The sequence below is a fragment of the Thalassophryne amazonica genome, chromosome 8 (assembly GCF_902500255.1).
Source record: "Thalassophryne amazonica chromosome 8, fThaAma1.1, whole genome shotgun sequence".
NCBI classification, from domain to species: Eukaryota; Metazoa; Chordata; class Actinopteri; order Batrachoidiformes; family Batrachoididae; genus Thalassophryne; species Thalassophryne amazonica.
Window position 1 is genome coordinate 75,883,745 of NC_047110.1, and position 21,508 is coordinate 75,905,252.

Here is a 21,508-nt window from a genome sequence, read left to right on the forward strand (position 1 = left end):
TGCCAAGTGAAACAGACAGATTGAGTAACATTTTTGTGTAAAGGTTGTATTAGCACCATTTGTTAAAAGATTAAGGATGTATTATCAGCCATCTTTGTTTTTGTTTCAACTCATATTTAAAATTCAGACCCTGTGAAAACAGAATGACTCACCATTCGCCCACCTGCCCTGGTTGCAGGGAGGAAAGAAAATACCGTGAATATATGGTGCAAACCATATATTCACGGTACTTTCGGCATTTTAATTGTTAAATACTCACGGCATTTGTTTTGTTTTGTTTTTGTGAGTTGTCTGGAGAAATATTTGACTTCTTTTATCTGTAATTATGTGCTGCTGTGTTCAGACTGTGTTGGATATAAATGTCTATGAACAGGCATATATGCCTGTTTGATTGATTTTATACAGGAGGGTAGGCATGGATAAGCACTGCTTCTGCCTATGCCTTTAGGCACCATGTATTTGGTTTATTTTCTTATATTTTTCTTTTCTTATATTTCTTTTCGTATTTGACTTTTTTGTTATGAGTTTGGTCATTTGTATATGAGTGAATTTCTGTTATGCATGGGTGTGTAATAATAAATCAAATCAAATCAAACCAAACCAGTTATTAAAGTTTTGTACTCTTCCATAAGGTTTTACTTTTATTTTGTTTTTAAAAAAATGTGTCAATGTACATCCCTGTGTGAACAATTATGTACATACATTGTGAACTCGCCGTGTGAGTGTGAGACCAGGTTTTTCTTGGCCAGTGATATAAACACACAGCAGGGCGATAGTCCACACATCATGGGTACAAAAATAAGCACATTTCAGCTTGGCAACATGACTGCTGGCCATGAAACTACCAACAACGCTTGTGTTGCGTTTAGTGCTCCTTTGTGCCAGGTGAAGATAGGGCCCAAAGTGTGTCAAAGTATATCACAAATTTGCAATCAAAAACTCCAATAACCAACTTTTCTCAGGCAAGTAGTGTGATTTCCCCCACGCACCTCAGATGGGCCTCTTGCAAGTCTGCTTGTAATGTAAAAGGCCTGTTAATTCAACTGCCCACCAGTTAGTCCCTCTCTCATAAGCGCAGGTCTAATGAATGTCTTTAATAGGCCTATTGCCGCTTACCACAGTCCCCCTCTCCACATTAAGACCTCACACAACACTGTGCACACTGTGCAATCTCGGCGCTGGTCAAACTAGGATGTTAACTACCAAACAGGGAGATATCGGTTTATATATTTACTTTAAATAACCCCCCTGGGTATGACCCCTGACCCCGATGATAATGTGGGCCAGCAGGCAGAGATTGCCTGTGTGTGCTGGGCTCAAGTACTGGTCATTAACATTGCACTTTATGGGCAAAAGGCAACCTGGTCCAGGTAACGTACATATAGAGTAAACACATGTACAGGTCATCTAGGTCAATATGTAGCATGTACTCAAAGACAGTAACACAACAGACATCATAATGCAAAGAAATAGAAGGGCCGCAAACTAATCTGATCTGGTGTTTCATCTTCATCGTGACTCCTTATTCAATTGTAATGTGGATCAAATTACAGCAGAATGAGGGTAACTTAAAAAAAAAATATATAATAATTGACTCTTTTAAACTGTGAACATTTTTTTTTAGCTGTAGTCTGTCAACTCTGTTCTCCATTAATTATATTCAAATGAAACTGTACTGCATTCAACAATATCAATATCCAGGTAATTTCATTTCAAACGAGAGGCAATTAAACCAGAGTCAGGGTCAATGGAACACAAAGCGGTGTGAAAGCCACTGATGGAAGTGTTTAAAAGCATGGCACTGAGAACGGAGGGGAAGAAAAAGATTCTGATTACATTTTACCTGTCATTGATGCTGCAGAGCCATTACTGGCCCAGTATTGGTCTGTATATACAAATGTCCATTCATGGAGATTTCTCTCTATATGCACATATGGACATGTATGTGCATGCTGTGCGTGCAAGTATCTGTGTGCGTTATGCCTGAAGACATACATGCGGTAATAGAGTGGTGGTAGACTCAGACAGCTGCCCAGTGCCATTCACAGCTCAGAGCTCCCAGCCTCCACTCTGCTATGTTCGCCTTCTGATGAGAATTAATGTACTCTGACATCCCCTGGGACTCCCCAACACCCCTCCACCAAACCCCCCAACAGCAAACCTAATGAAGAAATACAACCTTGCCGAAATAGTGAGGTAGAGAGAGAGAGAGAGAGAGAGAGAGAGAGAGAGCAGCGCAGATAAAGACTGAGAGACGACATGAGAGACACAAACCATGGCAAAAAATAAATCAAATTATAATAATACACAAATGAATGTCCACAAATGAATGAAATTCTGGAAACATTGGTTATTTTATTTCACTGTTGATGCAGGATAATTGTACACAAAGTGTTATGGAATTACTGTATAGGACCTGTTGTGAGGGAAGTCACCGAGAACTTTGGCCATGATCCAAGACACGTGTCCTGGATGGCCATATCCTGCCCCAGGGCTGCTACGGGCAATGACTGCCCTGCCTCTCCTCAAGGGGCTCCCCTGACACAAACACACCCACACACAGACACACGTCGCTGCTGGAAATCAGTAGTACGGATGACAAAATATATGACCCCAAAATAGCAACGGCGTGACCAGCCAGAAGACGGAAGACACATTTCATAAAAGCTGACCACAACAAAATACGTTCCCAAAAGTCTGTTTGTCTGTTCAGCCAATGTCAAGCAAATTAAATAGATACAAACGCTGACTTCTGGGACCTTTGTCCATATGGTGCCCTCCGTAACAATGTGGACATCAATTATGTCAGACATATGTAGGAAACAAGCAGCGGTGGCCACAAGGCCGCCCACTTTTGAAACAAAACAAACTTAGTGAGAAGTTAATTTCAAACTACTAGACATGTAACTTCAGAACCACATCTGTATTGAGAGAGGAGGCGAGTGCAGGAAGAAGTGTCTGTTTTGGCTACATTCACACAAAATCTGTGTTTGTGCCATTTGCCACCAGATTTGAGACGAGGACACAAATATTAGACACACTTCTCAGTGTAACCAGCAGAGGTCAACAGCATCACAAATTGCAGCCTCCAAAATGATGTAAAGTAAATCAACATGTCTCTCAAACAGGTGCAATAAAAACTGAAAAACATAAATCTCCATGAAGGGAGGACTTACTGCACATAAACAGTATGAGTGAAACTCACATTTGCAGTAGTAACATTAAAAATACAACGTTCAAGAGATCAAATAGTAATTTTGCTTCAGAAAAAGTTTGATCTTGTTGAAAATTCAGAACATTGCACCACAGTGACCAGTGTCGATTCCCTGTCAGACAGAAAAATCATTTGGCAAAGACCTTAATTGGCAAATGAGCGTCCTGCATGGCAACACGGTGACATCAGTGTGTGAGTGTGCAAATGGGAGGCATCACTGTAAAGTTGTTTGTCTACAGCAGATGGAAAACCATGATAGAAAGCCAGTCTATTTGCCAGTTACCATCTAGTGGCCAAAGGCCTTTTCTGTCTAACTCAAAAAAAAAAATTTTTTAATTAAAAAAATAAGAATCAATGAAAGTGATGGAAAGTTAAAACTTTGGAATCTATCTTTCACCTTGTGCAAAGGCGCTCACAATGCAAAAAAAGTGTGATTTGTAGTTTTCACCCAACGCAGTTGTGGCTCATAAACTGTCGGGTGTGTTTGTGTACATTTGGTAATCATTTGTATTAAGTATTTTTATCAAGGAAATGAAGCTGCTCCACTGATATGGGTTTTCCTGAAACTGATTTGGAAAAAAATTATCTTACAAAATATTCTCTCCTTCCATCATTAATTCTGTTTTATCAACAATATCCAAAATGCCAAAATTAAACTCAGTAATTAATGCAGACGTTCACATGGGAAGGAAGAAGGAAGATGTAATTTATACATATTTTTTGCTTGTTCCTTAAGTGTTGCTTGTGAAACAAAAAAGTATCCTTTGATCATTCACTTTATTGTGAGGACAGAGGGGACAAATCAAGTGGAAGGTTTTGAAATAGTTTATGAAGTATTAAGAACTCACAGGCACACCATTTCTCACTTCTGACATGGATTTCAGAACGCTCCAAAACACAAGTGTTGCAGAGGTTTTGGAATAGTGTTTTCAGTTTGCAATCACAATAATGCAGGTTTGGCAGTGGTGTCAAAAGTACACACATTTGTTACTTAAGTAGAAGTATAGATACTGCAGCTTAAAAACACTCTGGTAAAAGTTGAAGTATCAACTTGACCTCTTTACTCAAGTAAAAGTGAAAAAGTATGTGCTCCAAAACCTACTTAAAGTATAAAAGTATAAAGTAACCTTTAAAAAAAAAAAAGGTAGATGCCACTATATGAATTGAAAGCTTAATTTAAAAACTGATTTGTTCTACATGTGGCCCAAGACCCAAAACCCAAAATTACACCCAACACCACCTGCACGAAAATGTTTCAATTCTAGAAGCTCTGAAATGCAATCTGGGACTATTCCAGACAATAAACTGCAGTGAGTACAGCATCCATTTAGTGGAGGAGGAAAAAAAAAAAAAAAAAAAAAAAACCCACAACTTTCCTTATTCAAATTCATTCCAGTAGTATTCTGCTCTTACTAGGATGCAGCAGTTTTCTAGTTTGGCAGATAGTTCTGGAGAAAATCACTGAAGAAATTAACACATTGAAAATATGGTTTGACCGAAACAAACTGTCATTAAATAAGACAGGGATGAAGTGGAGGTGTAAGAGTCACTAGGTGTTCACAGGAAACACTTATTTATTTATGTATGTATTTTCTCTTCTAAGTCACCTGTTCTCTTCTAAGTCCCTGTTCTCTTCTAAGTCCCTGTTAGTAAATTATATAATAATTGATCAACATATTGATTTATTCTGCCTTACAGAAACCTGGTTACAGCAGGATGAATATGTTAGTTTAAATGAGTCAACACCCCCGAGTCACACTAACTGCCAGAACGCTCGTAGCACGGGCCGAGGCGGAGGATTAGCAGCATTCTTCCATTCCAGCTTATTAATTAATCCAAAACCCAGACAGAGCTTTAATTCATTTGAAAGTTTGACTCTTAGTCTTGTCCATCCAAATTGGAAGTCCCAAAAACCAGTTTTATTTGTTATTATCTCTCGTCCACCTCGTCGTTACTGTGAGTTTCTCTGTGAATTTTCAGACCTTTTGTCTGACAGTGCTTAGCTCAGATAATTATAGTGGGCGATTTTAACATCCACACAGATGCTGAGAATGACAGCCTCAACACTGCATTTAATCTATTATTAGACTCAATTGGCTTTGCTCAAAATGTAAATGAGTCCACCCACCACTTTAATCATATCTTAGATCTTGTTCTGACTTATGGTATGGAAATTGAAGACTTAACAGTATTCCCTGAAAACTCCCTTCTGTCTGATCATTTCTTAATAACATTTACATTTACTCTGATGGACTACCCAGCAGTGGGGAATAAGTTTCATTACACTAGAAGTCTTTCAGAAAGCGCTGTAACTAGGTTTAAGGATATGATTCCTTCTTTATGTTCTCTAATGCCATATACCAACACAGTGCAGAGTAGCTACCTAAACTCTGTGAGTGAGATAGAGTATCTCGTCAACAGTTTTACATCCTCATTGAAGACAACTTTGGATGCTGTAGCTCCTCTGAAAAAAAGAGCCTTAAATCAGAAGTGCCTGACTCCGTGGTATAACTCACAAACTCGCAGCTTAAAGCAGATAACCCGTAAGTTGGAGAGGAAATGGCGTCTCACTAATTTAGAAGATCTTCACTTAGCCTGGAAAAAGAGTCTGTTGCTCTATAAAAAAGTCCTCCGTAAAGCTAGGACATCTTACTACTCATCACTAATTGAAGAAAATAAGAACAACCCCAGGTTTCTTTTCAGCACTGTAGCCAGGCTGACAAAGAGTCAGAGCTCTATTGAGCCGAGTATTCCTTTAACTTTAACTACTAATGACTTCATGACTTTCTTTGCTAATAAAATTCTAACTATTAGAGAAAAAATTACTCATAACCATCCCAAAGACATATCGTTATCTTTGGCTACTTTCAGTGATGCCGGTATTTGGTTAGACTCTTTCTCTCCGATTGTTCTGTCTGAGTTATTTTCATTAGTTACTTCCTCCAAACCATCAACATGTCTATTAGACCCCATTCCTACCAGGCTGCTCAAGGAAGCCCTACCATTATTTAATGCTTCGATCTTAAATATGATCAATCTATCTTTATTAGTTGGCTATGTACCACAGGCTTTTAAGGTGGCAGTAATTAAACCATTACTTAAAAAGCCATCACTTGACCCAGCTATCTTAGCTAATTATAGGCCAATCTCCAACCTTCCTTTTCTCTCAAAAATTCTTGAAAGGGTAGTTGTAAAACAGCTAACTGATCATCTGCAGAGGAATGGTCTATTTGAAGAGTTTCAGTCAGGTTTTAGAATCCATCATAGTACAGAAACAGCGTTAGTGAAGGATACAAATGATCTTCTTATGGCCTCAGACAGTGGACTCATCTCTGTACTTGTTCTGTTAGACCTCAGTGCTGCTTTTGATACTGTTGACCATAAAAATGTATTATTGAGATTAGAGCATGCCATAGGTATTAAAGGCACTGCACTGCGGTGGTTTGAATCATATTTATCAAACAGATTACAATTTGTTCATGTAAATGGGGAATCTTCTTCACAGACTAAGGTTAATTATGGAGTTCCACAAGGTTCTGTGCTAGGACCAATTTTATTCACTTTATACATGTTTCCCTTAGGCAGTATTATTAGACAGCATTGCTTACATTTTCATTGTTACGCAGATGATACCCAGCTTTATCTATCCATGAAGCCAGAGGACACACACCAATTAGCTAAACTGCAGGATTGCCTTACAGACATAAAGACATGGATGACCTCTAATTTCCTGCTTTTAAACTCAGATAAAACTGAAGTTATAGTACTTGGCCCCAAAAATCTTAGAAACATGGTGTCTAACCAGATCGTTACTCTGGATGGCATTACCCTGACCTCTAGTAATACTGTGAGAAATCTTGGAGTCATTTTTGATCAGGATATGTCATTCAATGTGCATATTAAACAAATATGTAGGACTGCTTTTTTGCATTTGCACAATATCTCTAAAATTAGAACAGTCTTGTCTCAGAGTGATGCTGAAAAACTAATTCATGCATTTATTTCCTCTAGGCTGGACTATTGTAATTCATTATTATCAGGTTGTCCTAAAAGGTCCCTGAAAAGCCTTCAGTTAATTCAAAATGCTGCAGCTAGAGTACTGACAGGGACTAGAAGGAGAGAGCATATCTCACCCATATTGGCCTCTCTTCATTGGCTTCCTGTTAATTCTAGAATATAATTTAAAATTCTTCTTCTTACTTATAAGGTTTTGAATAATCAGGTCCCATCATATCTTAGGGACCTCATAATACCATATCACCCCAATAGAGTGCTTCGCTCTCAGACTGCAGGCTTACTTGTAGTTCCTAGGGTTTGTAAGAGTAGAATGGGAGGCAGAGCCTTCAGCTTTCAGGCTCCTCTCCTGTGGAACCAGCTCCCAATTCAGATCCGGGAGACAGACACCCTCTCTACTTTTAAGATTAGGCTTAAAACTTTCCTTTTTGCTAAAGCTTATAGTTAGGGCTGTATCAGGTGACCCTGAACCATCCCTTAGTTATGCTGCTATAGACTTAGACTGCTGGGGGGTTCCCATGATGCACTGAGTGTTTCTTTCTCTTTTTGCTCTGTATGCACCACTCTGCATTTAATCATTAGTGATTGATCTCTGCTCTCTTCCACAGCATGTCTTTTTCCTGGTTCTCTCCCTCAGCCCCAACCAGTCCCAGCAGAAGACTGCCCCTCCCTGAGCCTGGTTCTGCTGGAGGTTTCTTCCTGTTAAAAGGGAGTTTTTCCTTCCCACTGTCGTGCTTGCTCACAGGGGGTCGTTTTGACCGTTGGGGTTTTTCGTAATTATTGTATGGCCTTGCCTTACAATATAAAGCACCTTGGGGCAGCTGTTTGTTGTGATTTGGCGCTATATAAATAAAATTGATTTGATTTGATTTGATTTATTTACGTATGTTCATTGTTAGTTGCTTTTATATTTTCTGTTGTGTTTCTATTCAGGTTCTTTTTGCCTCTTTCTCTAGAATTGTATATAATAATCATTAGATTATTAATATAGAAACAAAAATAAATTTAAGAAATATTACAATTTGAAAACAAATGCACCCGAACGTGATGATAGCTGTAATTGGTTAATGCTAAGTTTTAACACTGAAAATGCCATAGACATGCTAATGCGTTAGCGTCGCTCCCGTTTTTAAGTTATAAAATACATCTATCAACTGTTTCAGAAGACCATAACAGGTCGGTTTAACATAGAAAAGGTAAATAATACTCACAGAAGTATGCTTTTTAGGGTTTTAGCGGGGGAAAATTAAGCGAAAAAAAGAAAGAATAAACAAAGCAATGGTCGAAGCATTGCTTCAATCTGCGAACCACTGCTTCGATTGGTTCACGGTTCAAAGCAAAGCCGCGCTGCAGAAAAGTTGATTACAGGCGCACATGATGTGAAATATATATATATAAACATTAAACTGAAGCCAAGAGTAACGAGGCTGTTTGTTTTAAAAATGTAAGGAATAGAAAGTACAGATACTTGGGTGAAAATGTAATGAGTAGAAGTCAGAAGTAGGCAGAAAAATAAGTAATGGAGTAAAGTATAGATACCTAAAAAGTGTACTTAAGGACAGTAACGAAGTATTTGTACTTCGTTACTTGACACCTCTGAGGTTTGGTGATTGAAACGGTCACCGTTTTTCTCTTTTCTGCAAATATATGTACTTATGTCTCCATACACATTTCTACACGCTTTATTTTTTCTTGTTCCCCCCTTTTTAATATTATTACATTTAAGTAAATATTGGAGGCGTGGGGTACAATCAGTTATACCTAACAGCTAATGTTAGCTTATCTAGCCGGCCTTAGCAACGTTCATCGTAGCTTACAAAATAGTTGGTTCTTTTGTGTTTGACAACCCACATTAATTCATACTTTTGCCCACATTTATTTTATATGTATTTGTTAATACGTTACTGTAGGTTTAACTACGCTATTATACTTTATACATTAATTACCGTTTTTGTTTATCGTGTTAGCTTGCTAGGTACGGTTGGCTTATTCATAGCTAATTTAGCTCTTCTACTATAACTAGCTTATTTTCGCCATTTACAATTCAATTTTACATGGTGTAGATTTTTAATGATTCATCAGTTTATGTGTTCCTCTAAAGATATCAACATATAGTACCTAAGTTCTTAGGTTTCCATTTGACAGCATAATGATTATACTTTTTATTTTCCTATAGTATGCTAACAGAGTTACTTTAGATAGATACCAGTACACTCACACACTCATAGCTTCTGCTTCTATATCTTAGCCTACTAACTATATTTGATTTCACTACTAGTCTACATACTAATTACCTATACTACAATCTTCTCCTGTGATGTCTTATCCTTCTTATGCCTTATTATTATATTATATATACCTTTTTCTTGAGCTACTTGGGTGGGTAGGGAGAGTTCCCATGGGATAAAAAAAAAGCTTTTTAACCTACCATCCCTGGTTTTCAAGACCAGGCACCTAAGTGGCTCTACTCTACTCTTTTCTACTCTCCTATTTTACTCTTCCTTTTTAGATATTTAGATATACCTTTGTAGACTGGCATAGTTCCACCTTAGAATTGGAATATAATATATAAGATATACCTTACTGAATTTTCATGTACTACTGACAAAAATTTTAGGTCTAATCCCCAGCCACACATTCTATCCATTCTTTAATTGAGACATTATTTTCCCATTCTTTTATCTACTTTGTTGCATATGTTTCCTGTGTACCAGGCATCACATGCAGTTGCTTGCTTGCTGGATTGTCCTTGATCAAGACAAAGATCCAGGCATTTAGTGACTCTCTCGTAACGTACTCAGTCTCGTAACGAAACTCGTAACGTCTACAAAAAGCGCAACCTGCTTATTTGATCCCATACCAACAAAACTGTTTAAGGACCTGTGGCCCACTCTTGGGCCAACTATGCTGAAAATTATTAATCTCTCATTAATTTCTGGATCTGTTCCTAAATGTTTCAAATTTGCAGTGATTAAACCATTACTTAAGAAATCTAATCTTGACACTAGTGTATTGACAAACTATAGGCTGATATCAAATCTATCATTTTGCTCTACAATTCTGGAAAAGGTGGTTTCACAGCAGCTCGTGGACCACCTTACTGAGAATAATCTTTTTGAGCCACTGCAGTCTGCTTTTAGAAAACATTTAGTGGACAGCTCTCACTAAAGTGGTGAATGATCTTCTTCTTGCAATGGATTCGGACACCACTACGGTTCTGGTGCTGTTAGATCTTATTGCTACGTTTGATACCATGGATCATCATATTCTGTTCGATAGGCTGGAGAATCATTTTGCGATTACTGGGAATGCCCTTGCATGGTTGACATCATACCTGACCAGTCGTTCTTACTGTGTTTTGAACAATAACACTACCTCTAACCTTAGTGACATGAAATTTGGGGTTCCATAGGGGTCCGTCTTAGGACCCCCTGCTTTTCTCCCTTTATATAGCACCCCTTGGGAACATATTGCAGCGTTTTGAGATTACCTTTCATTGCTATGCTGATGATACTCAGTTATACATGCCAATAACTGCTGGTAATCTCATCCACATGAAATCCTTAGAAGATTGCCTTGCATCAGTGAAAAGCTGGATGTCTAGCAATTTTCTACTTTTCAACTCTGATAAGACTGAAATGATGGTTCTTGGTCCAGTGAGTAGTGGTGGGCACAGCTAACCAAAAGGTTAGCGTTGATAACCGCTAATCAGCTAAATGAAAAGTTAGCTTTTATGATGGTAAACCGATAAACCACCAAAAAAAAATTTAGCGGAAGCTACATTTATTTGTAAACACCAACAGACATGTTACATTAAGTTGTGTTGGATTTTACATACAATGAATGAGTCAACCAATCTGTGAGCGGAGGCTCAGTTTACCCATAATCCCTTTGGGCATTTGTGTGTAACTAATGTTCAAAACTTCAGAATTAGTGCATTATTTTAAAATTAAAAGATATGTGTTATATTTTCACTTTGTACAAATGACAGAGTTGCCATTAATGTAGTTATTCTATCTGGATTAATTTGATTTATAAATCAAAACCATAAGTCAAACCTGCTTTCATTTTCAAGATGTCTGCCTCATGGCTGGACCACTGTATGCTGTCAAGTTAAATGATTTTTGTTTTTTTTGTGGCAGCCTGGCGGCCAGGCACCTTCTGCTGGAGTAGAGTTGAGCTCAGCTCCTCTTAGCTGCCTCAATGCTGCAAAATATGTAGCAGACAGGAGCCAACAGGGTTTATAAATGTTTTTCACCATTACTAACTATGTAAACAAACGTTAGCAATCTAAAAGTTATCAGAATTAAATTTATCGGAAGCTAACTGGTCCGCTGATGGTTTTTGAGGTTAGCTGAAAAGTTAATCAGCTAACAAAAAAGTTACCTTTGCCAATTAGCGGTTAGCAGATTAGCGGAACTGTGCCCACCACTGCCAGTGAGACATCGGCATCAATCTGACCAGCTAACGCTTAGCCTAGACTCGTGTCATACATCACACTGACAAAGTGAGGAACCTTGGGGTAATTTTTGATTCTACGTTGTCCTTTGACCTCCACATTAGAGATATTACTAGGGCTGCTTTCTTCCACCTGCGAAATATAGCAAAGATTCATCCAATCCTGTCTTTGGCTGATGCTGAGACCCTGATTCATGCGTTTGACTCTTCTAGATTGGAGTACTGCAATGTTCTATTTTCCTGTTTACCGCAGTCCAGCATTAGGGGTCTCCAATTGGTTCAAAATGCTGCTGCCAGACTTTTGACCAGAAGCAGAAGGTTTGACCACATTACACCCATTTTGGCATCTCTTCATTGGCTTCCAGTCCCTGTGAGATCAGATTTTAAGGTTCTGCTACTAACCTATAAATCTGTTCACGGACTGGCACCTCCCTACTTAGATGACCTAATTAGACTCTACGTACCAGCCCGGGCTCTGCATTCAATGGTGCAGGACTACTTTATGTCCCTAGTTTGAATAAAACATCTGCAGGTCACAGAGCTTTCTCTTATCACGCCCCTATTCTGTGGAATGATCTCCCTACATCAATAAAACAGTCAGATACTGTAGAGACTTTCAAGTCTAGACTTAAGACGCACGTTCACTTTCGTATGGATAGCATACTGGCATAGTATGTTACTATGCTATGTTACCTGTCTTACTGCATGGTTGGGAGACTTGGACATTAACCAGTGACCTAAGGTAAGACTGGATATCTTTGGCACAAGGTCCGTTTTGAGAATCCTTGGGCACCATTCAACTGACTTTGTATCAAACAAGAGATTACTTAGGGAGACAAAGATGAGGAGTCTCACTTGTGCATTGAGAGGGAGCATCAGCTTTGATGTTTTGGCCACGTGGTGTATTTTTTGGGCATTTTCCAGCACATATGTGTCTGAGTGTTGCAGACCCCAGTGGCTGAACAAGGGCCTCAGGAACATTAATGCTTCACTTGGCTGTGGGAGATAGATGGTTATTTTCAAGATGGAGGGATGGACTAGTTGTGTGCCTGAGTGGTAGCCATCCAGGACCAAAGTTGGTTCTGTGGTGTTGTGTATATATAGAGTTAATGGTACCATAAAGCACGGTACCAGTGCATGTTCCCAGACTTCATTTGACTTGCTCGCTTAAATTTTTTTGGCTCAGTGACATTTACATGTAGGCATGTACCAGTGGGTGGAGCCCACTGGACTCATCATGTGTTCAGCAGGTGGCAAACACTTGTTTCTAACTTTCTATAATCCATCCAACATCCACGAACCATCCAGCGGGTGGCAGACACATTTACAGTATATGAAATTGACAAAACAAGGTTGCTCTTTCAATTGATCTGGTGCATCAAAGTTCACTCGATATGACTTTTCCTCATTATATGGCCTTTTAATGTGATGAGTTACAAAATGACAGCATTCATAGTTTTTCATCTTTTGTGTTATAAGACTGGAGTGAAAGGACTCATTTATCTATTAACTCACTGCATTTTACAGTGTACATTCTGACGCTTTTCCAAAGAGTATGAATACTGATGCAGGAAGGAGCTCAATGATACTCTTTTCTTTCATGTGACAGGACAGAAATGATGGCTACCGTGGCCACTGAGCAACTTAGACATGGCATCAAACACATTGGTGCAGCAATCACAAAACCCTAACACATAAAAATCTACCTGAACCAGACATGTTTAAATTATTTTGTTCAAATAAATGGACTTGATATAGCACTTTTCTATCTGCATCAGATGCTCCAAGCGCTTTACAAATAATGCCTCACATTCACCCCGATGTGAGGGCGTTGCCATACAAGGTGCTCACTACACACTGGGAGCAATAGGGGATTAAGTGATTTTCCAGTCAGGCTGGGATTTGAACTGAGGATCTTCTGGTCTCAAGCCCAACTCCTTAACCACTAGAACATCACCTCCCCTGAAATAGACACAACCCAGAACGGACCATAGAATAATGAAATATGAGGTTTCTGTGATGGTCAATTTAGAAGTTGCTTATGATTTAGGAGACTAAAATTAGGAGTAGTAATTACTTACAGCTTCTTCTCATTGAATGCCTCAGCAAACTCCCTGACACTACGTAGGGAGGATAAGTCACACATCATGGCTTCCACTCGTGCTTTGTGCTGTAAAAAAAATAAAAAAAATAACATAACATAAACAAACAAAATGACATGACAGTCATACACTGTAGTAAGCATTTCAACAGGGTAACCATCAATTTTAACTATTTTTGCAAGATGTATTTATCATTTTCATGATCACTTTCAACAAAAACAGTAATCACAGTATTCAGAAAGCACCATCACCTGGTATCATAATAGCAATGTTTGCCTGGCTGTGGGCAGCATGGTGGCTTAGTGGTAAGCACTGTTGCCTCACGCCAACAAGGTCCTGGGATGGTTTCCCTCCAAGTCCTTTCTGTGTGGAGCTTGCATGTTCCCTGTGTGTTTGCTCCGGGTGCTCCGGCTTCCTCCCACTTCCAAAAACATGTAGGTTAGGTGAACTGGTGATTCTACCTTCATCATAGGTGTTCATACATTTGTCTGTCTTTATGTGACCCTGTGATCGACTGGTGTCCTCTAAAGTGTGGACCCCACCTCTTGCCCAATGATGGATGAGGTAGGCTTCAGCTCTCCCATGACCCATAATTGAAATAAGCGGATATGGAAAATGAATGAATGGATGTCTGTTCCCCGACTCCTCCCAGGTCCTGTACTCAGTTTCCATTATACTTGGTATGTGGATAACAGTCAACCCCAGAACTGCCATTGTTTGTTTGGGTAAAGGTCAAGGTCAAAAGGGACAAAGGTCAAAATAATAATTTTCACACCAATCTCCACCAAACTTGCCAAAGAAGTGCAGATGGTTCTGAAATTGCTCAGGTGACATAAAATTTACCAAAGGTTCATCACTGGGGTCAAGGTCCTTGGAGTCAAAGCTCAAAAGTTAAGGATTTCACTCTGAGTTGCACCAAATGAGGCACACATATGGAGGTGGGCTCCACAATTGTTCAGGAGGGTCATATTTGCCAAAGGTTTATTCATTGGGTCAAGGTCATGTCTGTCTGTCTGTTTGATTGCCTACTCCTCTCAGGTCCTTTTGCTGATTTCTACCAAACTAGTATGGCAACGAAGACTGAGCTCAAAATTGCCCTCAACTTATTTTGGCAAATGTCAAGGATTTTGATTTTCACATATGAACAAATGTGACACACAAGTAGGTGGATTATAGAATTACCCTCACAAGGTCATTCACATGTACATAAATAAACCAACAGGCAGGGGTCATCACACACTTTGTGTCGTTCTCATTCAGTTGACAGAGATTTAGTTCAAAGCAGACCATTGTCAGAAGATTACAGAGGTCTGGGATGTTCATACAGAGCAGATCTGAAATGTATTTCAACTCAAAACTATATAGTGCTTTGCAAACTAGTAGGAACAAAGCCAGAGCAAAGATCTAATCACTGTGTTGCCTTTTCAAAGTCCTGTTTCAACACTAGCAATGATGGTTTGGCTGAGTTGAAGTCATCCAGTAGTTGAAGAAGGCCAATGAAGACTCCAGTGTAATCATCCAGAAAACTCAAACATAAAAAACATGGATATGTTTCTTTCTAAGTCTTACCCATACATAAATCTGTAATTCTGATGTTTTAAGATTAATCTAGGATTTATTTATTTTATTTTTTATTTTTTGTAAATGTCTCAATGTGATAATTAAAATGACAATAAAGCATCATGATGATTACAGTTCAGAGTTCACAATTACTTCAAGATTTCTCACCTGCCTTTTGGCCTTTAGAGAAAGGGATTCAAGTTGAGCGTAGGCTATTTCACTTTCCTCCTTGGCCTCAAAGGCTATTATATTGTTTGGTCTTTATTTACTTAGCTAGATTTTGGAGACATCCAAACACTGTTTTGTACAACACACCAATTTTGTGAGTCTACAGGCACTGTAATGACTTTTTTACATGCATGTCTGTATGTATTTCAGCACTGTTTCATAACTGCAATAACAAACTCCCAAGATGTCCAAGAACTAAACCCTGCAGAACCTCACATCATCTTGGTTCATTCAATGTGTAGTTACTAAAAGCTTCAAAGCCTCTGTAGTGGTTTTACATTCTGGCATTACACAGAATTTAAAACCACTATCTACGACACAGACACTAGAGCAGGCAGCTAAACAGTTAAGGAGCTGGTCTGCCAATATGTAGACGTAGGTTTGAGTCCCATTCATGCTACCTGTTTGTGTCCTTGGACAAGACAAGTTAAACTGTCTCAATCCACACAGCTGTAATTGGGTACAGGCATTGGTCAAATGGTCACAGTCCTTTAAAAAGACTGCACTCAGTCTCTGTGTGTGTGTGTGTGTGTGTGTGTGTGTGTGTGTGTGTGTGTGTGTGTGTGTGTGTGTGTGTGTGTGTGTGTGTGTGTGTGTGTGTGTGTGTGTGTGTGTGTCGCCTTACACCATATGTTTGGGAGACAGGCTAAGGAGTGGAGAGGTGCAGAAAAAGATAAATGACTTAAAAAGTGAATGCATAGCTGCATCTAGACACTGTGGAAAGATCAGCTAAATATTCATCATCCACTCAATCCCGCTGTAGCGCTACGCTGCAGGGCAAAGGCCTCAGCAGAGAACCGTGCAGGCCCAAAGGAGCATGTCTGTTTAATAACAGAGCATAACCACATTTTTCTGTCTTTGATAAAACATGTCAACTCCGACGATCACCCCACCTGCTCATGTCTCTTTTCTTCTCTCCTTTCTTTGTCTTTTTATACAACTTTATCAGCACACACCCTATAAACAGATAAGATGGATTCATTCTCCCTGCAGTGTAAGAACTCAGGTGGGACCTTAGCGTATGTTAGCATGAGTGCATGTAGCGTGAACTGAGGTGAATTGTATTCCATTCAGACTAACGGACCATTAGACTCATCCCTCATGCTGGAAAGGGGAAATGAGTGAAATATTGCTCCCAGGACTCCCAGCTGGGATATGGGTTCATAGGCTGAGTATTCCTGATGCTCCCTCTCCCCTTGTCCTGTTCTGCATCCCTGAGGAACGCTGCCAGCTTGCATTACACCCAGGAAGAGCGCTCAGTCTTCCGCTATCTGTCCACCACCGCCGCCGCTGCAGCTTCCTCCCCACCCCCACCACCGTCAGCTTTTTCCACCAATCTGATCTCCGATCTGCAAACGTCATATGAGAATGTTTTTTATGCCGTGTGTCTGTCTTCGCAGAGCTAAGTGTACATGACACTCACGGCAAAGACGCTCCATGGAGCAGTGAGCGCAAAGACAACAAGAAAGGGTTAACAGCAACTTGAAATGGAAATGTGATTCTTCAGGCGTTTTACAGATGCCTTAACTGCCCTGGGGTGTATTCATACATTCATACATGGGGCACGCAGACACACACCCGCGCGCACAACAAATTCAATGTTGTGACTCAAGGGTAAAACTGCGCTATCGCACCATTATCTATGCCTGAATTATTCTCTTGATGCCACTCTATACCATTATATGGATGCTATTACAAAGCATTAAAGGGCTGATTATGACTATTATAGGTATGATTATAGGGTACCTGCTTATATAGTCTGCACACAGCAGTAATCACAGGTGAAAGGAGACAACTGTCTAATTTAATCACTTGTATTTCGCTTATTTATTCCCACTTTTCGTGCATAAGTGCTGCTTTTACATACGTCGGGTAAGGATGTCATTACACAAGTGAATAAGAAAGTGATTTAATAACAGAACGACCGATCGGCAACCTCAAGTGCTGAAAAATGAAGCCAACCCGTAAGGCTAAAACCTGGACTGCCTTTACTGGCCACTTGAGGCTGGCTCCAAAAGCAACTCAATTGTCTTAAAAGCCCATTTTAAACTTTAGAGCAGACGTAAACATGGTCACAGCCTGGTACAAAAAAGTGTTGGCCTCAATAGCTAGTTTTCTAATTAATGACAACTGTATATAGGGTGATTTTTTATTTAGCTCATCAGTTTAACCTAAACTGCATAAACATCTAATCAGCTTACGAAAAGGTAGAGAAGTCGTTTAATGGAGCAAAATGTATGGAACCAAAATGCACAGTAAATGGAAACAAACTGCAACAGAACTGATGACAGTCATACATTTGGCTATTTGCCTTTACACTAGGACAAATAATCAATGTCACATGGCATATAATTAACAATTACATGACAAGGATCTATTTAGATGTTATATAAAGGCTGTTAGCTGCTTTGGGCTCAAAGGTTTTTGACCTTTTTGAGCATTCATTCATGCATTAATGTGACTTTCTGTGTGGTGAAGTGTGCAAACGGACCATCTAGGAAGTTTGTGATAAAGTATTTCAATTTATTGAACTTTTAGTATTAATGTTAGCACAGTTAGCACTATTTAATAGGTATGGATAGCTTAGTAGTGATAGCTGCACAGTCACACACCCGCACTTATGCTGGAAATTTTTAATACCCACACTGAAGCCAACTATTTTTTGAACCACTGCTCAGTCCACAAAAATATATGTTAATTAAACACCCAAATCCAGTTTACCTCATCTGTTACTCTTAGCTATCTTGGTCATTTTGAGATAGATGGACATGTTGTGGCTTCATACGTCCCACCCAGGTCACACCCGTGTTGCCCACATGCCACCCTTTTAACCATTTAAGGACTGGCTGAGACTTATGCTGAATCAGGCACTGCCATGCTGGCAAAACCCAAATCTAACCCACTTGAGCTTTAAACCTGCTCTCCAGAAAACCTACGGGTGACATCATGAATGGTTTCTCCAGGATCTATACAGTCTAAAAGAACTTCATACATCTGTGTAAAAAGTCTTCTTGGGAATTCTTATTGGGATTTAAATTTTTACAATTTAAAAAAAAGTTATTTGTCTTTCAAACAAAGTTAGAAAAGGAAGTGATGATGAGTGTGATAATTACCAGGTTAGGAAGAAGGCATCCTGAGCAGGATACTAGAAATGAGAGCAGGTGTCAGCGTCACAAACATGGAGCCAGTTCTCCAGAGATCAGAAGAAAAGTGAAGGAGAGATGGAGTAATGGGAAACTAGAGGGAGGATAGGGGAGGATTTGAAGGGTGTTGGCGGTGTTGAGGGGTGAGGGGGCGCACTGGAGTAAATCCAGCAAGGAGAAGGTGAGCAGCCTGCCTGTCTGCCCACCTCCCCTCCCACTGCAGATTGAAGTCTTGCGAAGAAAATAAAGTTTATTGCCTGGAAAGAGAGGGGGAAGCATGTAAAAAGCATTAAAGCGATGGAGGTGAACAATTAGACAGATGGCCAGGTTTTGGAAGGAGAAAAGAAAAAAGGGGAGAAAAAGAGAGGAAGAACACACGGACGCCATCGTTCAGGGTTTTTATGAGGAGCCTGACAACTCCTGATCTCTTCAAGGGCGAAGGAAAAGTGAGAGGCAACGAAGCCTCTCTGGTTAACTCTGGAGTAATCGCTGAGTGTGCAACACCAGCGCGCTCAGCTCAGGGTGAAAGAGCTCACCGCCCCCAGCTACATGCAACCTATCACGCCATCTCAACTCCAAAGACTAACTGTGACAAAAAATGGAAGCAATCATTACACTTGGGACTGGGGGGATCTGAATTTGAGAACCGTGGACTGTGTGTTTGTCCACATCGTGTATATTCAAGATGGAAAGCAGCGAAGTTACATCAAGATAACGTGCATCAGATCTCATAGCTCATCACTCCTGCTCAACAACTTCCTGCCACTACTTCCAGCTGTTAACCCAAAAAACAGCTGTCTGTAACATGACAATAACCTTTGTGACTTTTACCAAGAGGGAGAGAAGAAGAGCCGGGATGATGAGAAAGGCAAGTCATGGCCTCATGTGAGCTGGAGAAGTAACACCTCAGCAAAACTTTGCCTTCTGTTGTGCTCCATGTGTATTGGGGAATGCTGCGGAGAAAGACTGGGGGGGGGGCAGTAAAAGAGCTCTAATGCAATTAGAACTGGGGGCCATCCAATCTAATAATATGAAGAGGTATTAAAGCAGGAGAGCCCCATTCTGTTCAATAAGAAGCCTGACCACTCCACCAAGTCTTAAAGCACATACATGCATGGACGCTCACACACTTTGCTGACCCGTTTAATAGCCACGGCGGCCACCCCTAATGGATGCAAGCAAGTGGAACCGCCAAATAATACACTGTCTTAATGCACTAGGCTCAACTTCACCCCCGCACCCCTTAATCCCTATCTGCCTTTTTTCACACTTTAACCCCAAGACTAATATATATATATATATATATATATATATATATATATATACAGTGGTCCCTCGCTATAATGCGGTTCACCTCTCGCGGCCTCGCAGTTTCGCGGATTTTTTTTTTAGAGCAATTTTGCATGCTTTTTTTTAACAGCGCATTGTGTTCTGCGTCCTTATCAGGCAGGCCGGTCGTGGCACCGGTCGGCATCACTGCGATTGCTCTCACTGGCTCTGATGCGCTTTCTGCGGGCTCTGTAAACGCAGCTGCGGGCCACTCACACCGCCCTCCTGTCTGCTGTGCGGAACTGCGCCAAATCTGGCAACAGGTCCAGAGACTACGCTCGCTGTTTTGATGCGGATGTTGACCGCAGCTGCAGAGCTCCGTGGCCACCGAGACAGGACTTGGATTCTTTGCGGATCCCGCATCCGTACCTCCGGAGGCAGTGAGTGAAGGGAGAGTTCTGCGTGTGTCTGTTTATAATCTTCTCACATAGAAGAAAAAAGAGTGTTTACACAAGAGAGAAAAGTGAGAAAATGTTAATACCTGTTTGAGAAAAGTGTATAAAGTGTGTAGTGAGGGTTTTTTTTTATAAACCAGGGACCACTGTGTGTGTGTGTGTGTGTGTGTGTGTGTGTGTGTGTGTGTGTGTGTGTGTGTGTGTGTGTGTGTGTGTCTATATATATATATATATATATATATATATATATATATGTGCGCGCGTGTGTGTGCATGTCTCTTTTATAAAATGAGATGATACATGGGCTATAATAGGGGATGACAGTTTTTTATTAAGGAATGATTCACTGTGGTGTGATTTGTTTCAGTGCAATACTACAACCCCTGGCAAAAATTATGGAATCACTGGCCTCGGAAGATGTTCATTCAGTTGTTTAATTTTGTAGAAAAAAAGCAGATCACAGACATGACACAAAACTAAAGTCATTTCAAATGGCAACTTTCTGGCTTTAAGAAACACTATAAGAAATCAAGAAAAAAAATTGTGGCAGTCAGTAACGGTTACTTTTTTAGACCAAGGAGAGGGAAAAAAATATGGACTCACTCAATTCTGAGGAAAAAATTGACTGGATGAAAGTCATATTCAGTGATGAATCTCGAATCTGCATTGGGCAAGGTGATGATGCTGGAACTTTAGTTTGGTGCCATTCCAATGAGGTTTATAAAGATGACTGCCTGAAGAGAACATGTAAATTTCCAGTCATTGATGATATGGGGCTGAATGTCAGGTAAAGGCACTGGGGAGATGGCTGTCATTACATCATCAATAAATGCAGAAGTTTACGTTGATATTTTGGACACTTTTCTTATCCCATCAATTGATGTTTGGGGATGATGAAATCATTTTTCAAGATGATAATGCATCGCCATAGAGCAAAAACTGTGAAAACATTCCTTGCAAAAAGACACATAGGGTCAATGTCATGGCCTGCAAATAGTCCGGATCTTAATCCAATTGAAAATCTTTGGTGGAAGTTGAAGAAAATGGTCCATGACAAGTGTTGTG

At 39.9% G+C, this 21,508-nt stretch overlaps 1 protein-coding gene across 2 annotated transcripts in view; it reads right to left on the bottom strand.

The window, feature by feature from the left end:
• The window catches only part of wwox (WW domain containing oxidoreductase), a 404,999-nt gene that overhangs the window by 286,346 nt on the left and 97,145 nt on the right, over nucleotides 1-21,508 (bottom strand). For both annotated transcript variants that reach the window (XM_034176685.1, XM_034176684.1), the window contains one exon: nucleotides 13,768-13,856. In XM_034176685.1, the coding sequence (XP_034032576.1) occupies nucleotides 13,768-13,856 (89 nt within the window). The remainder of the gene's footprint in view (nucleotides 1-13,767; nucleotides 13,857-21,508) is intronic.